The sequence below is a fragment of the Sylvia atricapilla genome, chromosome 15 (assembly GCF_009819655.1).
Source record: "Sylvia atricapilla isolate bSylAtr1 chromosome 15, bSylAtr1.pri, whole genome shotgun sequence".
Taxonomy (NCBI): Eukaryota; Metazoa; Chordata; class Aves; order Passeriformes; family Sylviidae; genus Sylvia; species Sylvia atricapilla.
This window is the reverse complement of record NC_089154.1, coordinates 15812050-15820500: the sequence shown is the minus strand read 5'-3', so window position 1 is coordinate 15820500 and position 8451 is coordinate 15812050. Positions and strand designations below refer to the sequence as shown.

General features: G+C 44.8%; 1 protein-coding gene across 1 annotated transcript in view; it reads left to right on the top strand.

Annotated features, from left to right (window-relative positions):
• The window catches only part of IFT140 (intraflagellar transport 140), a 54382-nt gene that overhangs the window by 41468 nt on the left and 4463 nt on the right, over positions 1–8451 (top strand). The window contains 3 exon segments of the mRNA XM_066330358.1: positions 4662–4839; positions 7038–7228; positions 7719–7814. Coding sequence (XP_066186455.1) covers positions 4662–4839; positions 7038–7228; positions 7719–7814 — 465 coding nt within the window.

The window sequence follows — 8451 nt, the reverse complement described above, 5'->3', positions numbered from 1 at the left end:
ATATTCACATAGCTTTTAAAATCCTTCCAGGTTTGGTGACTCCACAACTGCCCTGGGCAGCTGTGCCAGTGCCTGACCACCCTTTCCATGAAGAAATCTTCTCTAATACCCAGTTTAAACAGTATGTGAATCCTGATCCTTAAAAATCTACCCTAGTGAATGCACCTTTGCTGACAAAAGGTAGCAGGATGTGCATTTTCTCCATGGGATTGTATGACACAAACCCCTGTGCTCCACAGAATGCAGTGAGTGCTGCAATCTCTTGGTATTGCTTGTTACGAGGGGAAAGTTTGGAACAAAGCTGTATTCAATGGGCTAGTTTGATATAGGTCTGTGAAGCTGCTTTATCAAATGGTGTGTTTCTGCCAGGGAAGAGTTTTTAGGGAGTAGCCTCATCAGCTTCTCAGTGTTTGAATCATACATGAAAAAAAGCCCAACCTTTCATTAGAATAGCTCTAAATATCATTAACACTGTCAAGAGTCTCCATTGAGCTGTTACAACTTCTCATCTATTACTTAGTTCCTTGTTGTCTTTTAGTCCTACAGAAAGATATAAACAGAATCCCATCAATGAATTTTAAAAGTGTCAAACCTAATTTAGCTACATCAGATAAAACTCCATTTCTCAAGTCCTTGAAGTTTTCCAGTCTAGTGGAAGGGTGTCCCTGCCCTTGGCAGGGGTTTGGAACAAGATGGTTTTTAATGTCCTTTCCTACCCAAACTAACGTGTGGTTGTGTAATATCTATATATATCTATAACATTATAGGATGCAATATTAATTTTGTTATATATAATGTGTATATATAGGGTCCAGTTCAACAAGTGGGGCCCAAATTGAATAGAGAGAATTTTTTTTTTACCTGATCCTGATCAATGTTCATTTTCCAAATATAGCCAATTAATACAGGGAGGAGAAAAGGTTTTTCTGTGAGATGCTTCAGACATATAAATCTCCAGCACTTCTAAATAATATTCCTTTTTTTTTTTCTTTAAACTTTTGTGCTAAATAGGCAATGAAAAATATATGGGAACAGAAGAGTTTGTGAGATCAGACTGTGGATGCTGTAAACACAGTCCCACAGAAAAACAGATATGAAACGTCAGCTACAAAGCAAGAAAACTTTCATCAAATATGTGGTAAAATCTGTGTCCACTCTTCTGAGGCTTTGCTTCCCCAACTCCCTGGCGCTGTGGATGTGGCCTGGAGGCCGGGAGTACAGGGTACAGCAGTCTGGTGTGTCCCTGTGCCTGGCTCGGGGCTCACCGGGCTGCTTGGGATGCCTCCCCATGGACTCTGCTCCCGCTGCTGCTGCCCTGGGCTGCAGTGATTTCCAGCTTCGGCTGATGAACTACAGATGTGAGAGGCTTTCCAGGGGGATGGACGGAGGAGGAGGGAAGAACAGGAAATTCCCAGAGTTAGAGTTGAGAGAGGGAAAAATATTACTTGGCATTTGACATGGACAGCAGGGCCAGGCCTGGAAAGGAGCGTTGCTGCCTTTTAGGGGTGCATGGACACATTCAGCTTTCTTACTACACTGGCAGCTGTTGGCAGAGTAACTCTGGTTTTTCCCTGGGATTATAAGTGAACCTGATCTGCACCTCCTGTTTCTGTCCTTCACCAGACCCACATCCATCTGCCCACAATTTCCCCTTGAGAACCGTTCTAGCACCAACTCTGCCATGAGTTGGGACATCTTTCTTGGTGTCTCTCTTCCTCTTGCTCTGGTCTCTGTGGCTGGCAGAGTCCATTCAAGTTGTGCTCTGCCATGAGCACTCCCAATTCAGTGTCTTTGGTGCAGTTTGAACCTGGTATGCTCACCCCCTGCCCAGACAGGGTGTCAGAAGGCAGTGCCTACCAGACTATAACCAACTGCAGAGCACATGGACTGCAGATGTTTCTCTCTCTGTGTTTGTTGCTGCCCCCAATGTACCCATGGCTCAAGCCTCTCAGCTTCATTTTGCAATGTTTTGGAGTGGAGGAGAAAGAGGTGGGATGGCAGGGCTCCAGCTCCTCAGGGCAGAGGAAGCTTGGGTGCCCACATGCCCACAGATAGGTCAGTGGGGGACTGGGGCTCCCAAAGAGGAGTCCTGGGGGCAGCAGCTGCTGCTGAATTTTGACATTGGCAGGAGTTGTTGCCATCCAGGAAAGCATAACATAGCTGAGAGATGATGAGCAACTCTCCTAAATCCTGCTGTGACTCTCTGCACGCTCTTATCTTTAACTTTGTACTTTAAAATACACGGTGTAGTCTGTTTCCTCTCAAAAGTTTCCACTCCCTGTAGTCTAAATAAGAATCTCATCCGCTCGCCTGGTTGAGCCCATGAACTCTCATCTTCCTGCATGGAGGGAGTTGAGAGCTGTCAGAGCTCTGAAAATAAAGATTTTGATTTCCTTTCAGAAACTCACGATAGTCAGCTTGACAAAGCCCAGTACAGACGTGATTCCCTTCACCCAGAGCCAAGTGGCTGTTGGCAGCTTCTTCTGGCACAAAGCAGAGCTTGGCAATGTACTTCTCCTCAAGTGCTGTGAAGCACAACTGTGCCCAGGCACAGCTTGAGCAGCTTTTCCTAAGGACAGGCTCAATGGCTGTGTTGGTCAAAGCCAGGTGAGCATAACTAACATGTTGATAATTGTCAGTGTTGTTTAAAGATATTTTCCTACCCTTCCCAATTCCAGATATAGGTAGTGTCTGGAATAAAAGAGAAAACCGTTCCAACTTTTCAGAAATTAGGAAGGTCACATCTGCTGACACAAGGCAGCATTTCTGTATTGAGGGGTGGTGCACAGAAGGATCTGGCATTGGTTTCTGTCAGGCCCGTCCAGGTCTGAAATTACCTTTATTTCATGCTTTATTTCAGTGTTCCTTTTGGCTCCTCAGCTGGGGAGCTTGGACCTGTAGGTAAAAAGCAGGAGGAGGCTATATTTGAATACCATTCAGTTGTTAGAAAGGTAGCACTCAGACATGCATTTTTGCTTTTCTAAAATAAAACCACTTCTGATCTTTCTGAAATTTGTCTCCGATTTATCACTTCTGTTCCTTTATTTTCCTCTGTACTGTTTGTTCTCAGTGAAGTCTGTATCACTTCTGTTAATTACTACCTGAAACCTTTATATGAGTTGCATTGCAAGTAAAAGATGCTCTAATTCTAAAGTAAATTATGCAAAGAATCTTTCCTGTGCCTTTTCTTGGTGTATGTGTTGAAAAGCACATTGTGGTTCACCTGTTCCACTGCTTCCCAGTTAGCACTTTCTCCTGTTTGTGCAGGGCTTTCCCACAGCCACTGGAAACAGAAAAACATTTTAATCATAGGAAAACTGGAAGGGAATTTGGGTGCAGGTCATAAAGTATCATTCTATTCTATTATTTTCTTCTTTTTTCCCTGCTTTTAAAATTTAGATCTGTACTTTGTGCTGTGCTGGTGCCTGAAAACCTCTGCTGGAGGGTGACATTTAAAAAAACCTGATTTTGAATGCTCATGGTTTTTATTAGTCAAAGATATTTCATGAAATTCTGAGAGCCTTCAAATGTGAATAGACTCTGTTAAAATCTTTGCTTGTGTCACCCTGTGATGGTCAGTTCTGTCGTGGTCCTGCTGGGCAGTTCTGGCAGTCATTCCAGCCGTGAGCATGGGCCTCAGCCCGTCCTGCCTTGCCTGGACTGCAGTGTGAACTGTGGATTCATAGCCCTGAGTTCTGGTTCTGAGCATCACAAAGCCTTTCTTTTTGCCTGTTTTATGCAAGTTTTAAATTAGAACATGGTTGTTTGGTAATTTTTCTACACATTATTCCCTAATACTGAGTACAACAATTGGGCTCCCAATAGTTGTCAGTATTTACACTACTCCAGACTGCAGCAGGAGATTTCCAGTGTGAGGTTCAGACTTTTCTCATCATTTTAATTCTGTTTTCTGAACATCAGTGTGGGAGTTGTGACTGTCTGTAGGTTGCAGCTACAGCAGGATGGGCACAGGACAAATGCTTATATACATGCAGACATAGAATCACGGACTGGTTGGGCTGGAAGGGGCCTTGAATGACCATGTAGCTCTACCCACCCCTGCTTTGAGCAGGAACACCTTCCACTATTCCCAGGTAGCTCCAAGCCCTCTCCACCCTGGCCTTGAACACTGCCAGGGATGGGGCAGCCAGAGCTTCTCTGGGCAGCCTGTGCCAGGGCCTCACCAACCTCACAGGGAACAATTTCTTCTAATTTGAATCTTCGGTTTTTCAATTTACAGCCATTCCTCCTTGTCCTGTCCCTCCATCACTTGTCCCAACTCCCTCTCCAGCTCTCCCGGAGCTCCTTTAGGCACTGCAAAGTGCTCTTAAGTGCTTCCTCAGAGCTTTCTCTTCTCCAGGTAGAACATCCCCAGATCTCTCAGCCTGTCTCCAGAATAGAGGTGTAACTGCTCTTGTTTAGACATTGGTGTAAATCAAATCCCACAGTATTTCCTTAAGGTTTGGGTCATTTAGCTCAAGAACTGACCTTGTGTGTGAGCCTGCTTCTGTTCCTTTTTGGTCTCCACACTCTGCTGGAGTCTCTGTGACACTCACCCCATTCCCAATGTACTGATGGTTTCCACCCTCTCTCTCCTCACACCTCAGCTGCTTTCCAGATGTCCCAGTAACAGCTCTCCTTTTCATTCCTGTTTCCTGCAGTGAGGCTGTGTGGGAGAACATGGCTCGCATGTGCGTGAAGACTCAGAGGCTGGATGTTGCCAGAATTTGCCTGGGGCACATGGGTCATGCAAGAGGAGCCAAGGCACTGCGGGAGGCTGAGCAGGAACCAGAGCAGGAGGCCAGGGTGGCTGTGCTGGCCGTACAGCTGGGAATGCTGGTAAATCCCACGGACAGGTTGGGAAGAGTTTGTATCAGACTCCATAAAATAACTCCGTGAAAGCAACTGCTGCTTTTAAAGATTGTTTTATGCGTGAAACATTTAACAAAAGCCTGCCTTCCTGGGGCATAAGCCTCTTCCAAGCTTAATCATTCTAGGTTTCACTGGATTTAAAAAAGGCTATATTTTATTGAAGTTAAAATGTTTCAGCAAAAATGTTTTAAGCTGTGATATGGAGCTCTGATATTTAAGCTCTGATATGGAACACAAGTTCCATTTTGAAATTATTTGTTTCTAGAGTGAAAGGCTAGAGCCTGTGTGCTGTCACAGAGTGAGGGCTGACCTGAAGTTGTGGAAGGAGTTTAGGCAAAACAGATTTTTCCTGTTTTGGAGAGGGGGGCTGGAGAGCTCTGGTCAGTCACATTCAGGGCCTGTGCTGGCCCAGGGATGCCTACTCACATGGATACCTATCCTGTCTTCTCCCACTGTGTGAGCAGGAATTTGACTGGAGCCAGCTCAGCCAGAGGACAAGATCTAGCTGTTTCCCAGAATGTAAGGAACAATTGTCTCTCATTCCTCCATTTGGCAGGAGACCCAACCTGGCAGCAAATACACCCCAGAGTGGACCTTGTGCCTGACTTCACTCCCCTTGACTGCCAATAGCACTGAGATCTAAGCTGGGTTTGGGTCTAGCATTGTCATATGGATTGAAAATTGATGGAATTAGTGGAATTAGTATTCCACTAATTTAATATCTTCAGCAATGATCCATAAGAAACCCAGCAATTTTTAGTTTGCGGACTGTAAGAGATCCAGGTGTATGATCTGTCAGAGGGAGAACTGGGAAAGAATTTATGAAATAACCCACAGTCTGTATACTGAATATATATGAAATACTGAATTAGATAAAAAATAGCAAGGTGTTAGGACAGCAAAAATCAATCTGGGGCTATGTTTGAGGAGACACCACATTCTGGACCTGGATTTAGTAACTCCTATCTGTATATTCAAGGCAGCTACAGCTGCAGTGATGACTTCCAGCCTTTAAATATCACATTATAGAAAAAAAAGTTGATGAACTGGAAAAGGTTCAGAGAAAATCAGTGCAAATTTCTCTGTTCTTGGAAAAATTTCACAGAAAAGGAAGTCTTGAAGATGGCCAAATAATTAGAATTTGACTTGAAAAGGTATTTAGCAATCTATAGTTATTTGATGAGTATGAGAGAGAGACGGAGAGTAACTATTCTGGGTTAAAGTTAAGGAAAAAAGGAAAATTCAAACTAAATGTTTGTAAAGCCTTCCTGGCAGAGAAAGCTATAAGGCTGAAAAGTGTCAGTGCTTCTTCTCTTGGATATTTAGATCTGTTTGGAGAGGTGGAAGGGAACTACAGCAAAACAAATGCAGCTCTACTACTTTCTTCATCTCATACAGAATCCTAGGGCAGGCATCTTCCTTTTCCACTTTCTGTGCTTTTTAAAATTTGAAACATAGAGACAGAAAGCATTTTTCTGTCTTAGACCGATAATATCAATTTACTAAATATAGTGTTCAGCTGGACAGCAGTTGGGTGGAGCAGGAAAATGTTCCTTCCACGGGAGTTAGTACCTCTCAGAGAATAAAAATAATAGTTCCAAATTTGCTCACCCTTGCGTCAGCATCGGCAAAACCCTCCTGTTCTAATTCCATAACAAATTATTAACATTTATTCCCAGGAATAGAGCTCAGTTATCCATGAACAGTATTGCTGCCTCTGAGACCTGCTGGGAGGTCACAGGGGCTCCCTGGCTTGCAGCACCTTAATTCTTAAAGCCTGAGTGCTAGGATCTTCTCCTAAGGCTCACCCCTGGATGGGCAGCATGTTTGGTAGCTGTACCCTCACCTAAGCATGTCTCCATTTTGGGAAATTCACACTCCTGAGGACAGGATTTGATCATTGCTGGTGTCATTTCCCTCCCTCCTAGTCAATCCTGGACAATTGATGTCAGGATCTGAGTGCTTGCTTTATTTTTACATGCCATCCTGTTCCTCAATAACACGCTATCCCAGGCCACATATATTTAGTTGGTTAAACCCCCTGCCTGAATGATTGTTGCTTTAATGCATTGCAATGCCCTGCACTAATGAACTGCTCCCAGGTGCAGTGCCTGGTGTGACTGACGCTGCGTGGCTGGGGCTGACAGAGATTTTGGCTGTTCCAGGAGGATGCAGAGAGGCTGTACAAGGCTTGCCAACGGTATGACCTCTTGAACAAGTTCTACCAGGCCTCCAACCAGTGGCAGAAGGCCATTGCAACGGCCGAGGCTCACGACCGGGTTCACCTGCGCACCACCCACTACAACTACGCCAAGCACCTGGAGGCCACCGGGCAGCACGTCCTGGCCCTCACCCAGTGAGTACCAGCTGGGGGACTGGGAGCCCCTTCTCCTGTGGAGATGGGTGAAGGACGATGTTCCATGATGACCAGTAAAAATTAATTGAAGTCTTTTTCTGTTCTGGTGACTTCTATCTCACAGAGTGAAAGTATTCCCAGTGAAACCTCCCAGCACCCTCCCATGCAAATAATGTCTAGTGTCTTAAAAGGTCAGGAGTCTCAGAGCCAGTCGCTAAACCCCACTCATATCCAGTCCTGTGTTTGTCTCTGGAAGACCACTGCCACCTGCACTCATTCCAAGTGCTTGGCAGTAGCACTGAACTTTTAATTTTTGATGGTTCTGGTGGACTGCAACTGGTCTTACAGTAAACTTACTTACACAGCTAAAGCAGTTGTTGCCAGTGTTGTCAGTAGATGGCTGGCAAACAAGATTAAATGGATGTTTTACACACAGAGAGCTAATAAGGAGGCTGTCATTTCACATCTAATACATTCTTCTTCTCTACAGCTATGAAAAGTCAGACACACACCGGTTTGAAATACCTCGAATGCTCTCTGAAGACTTACAAGCCCTGGAGAACTACATCAACAAGATGCAAGACAAGTCAGTGCTATGCTTGCTCCTTCTACACGGGGCTGTCAGGTCTTACATACAGTTTGTGGTGAGAGTGAGGATGCCAGAGTGTGAATCCTCTCAGTCTCATCCAACCCCTGCCTTATCCACTATGACCCCCCAACAGCTGTTCAGGTTTATGCTGCACTTGCTCAAGAACTGACACATTGGTTATCCAGACTGACTTCCTGTACAGTGCAGATCTTGGGAGTGTCACACTTGGGTTGGTGTCTTGGTTTGAAAGACAGGTATTGCTAAGGAGGGGCAGGGCCTCCCTTCAAATTATTGTAATTTAGAAAATTAAAGAGAGTTTCAGGCAGAGGAATGGGAATAGAAATAACTGTTCTTTACTAGTATGTATAACAAAGGCAAACTAACAACAACTACAGCAATAATAATAATAATAAAACCAGGAACTTTGAGGGGCTTTGTTTCCCAAAACCCAGGGCAGTTCAATCTCTTGGGATCTGAGAGCAACCAGGCTGGAACAGTGGAAAAATCCCGGGCTGGTGGATGATCAGAAGCTCTGCAGGTGGTAGCTGGAACATCAGGGATGTCCCAACAAGGCAGTGTGGGGCTACAGAGTGGCAAAGACCCTCAAGGCAGTGCCGAAGAAAGGGCAGTGGCA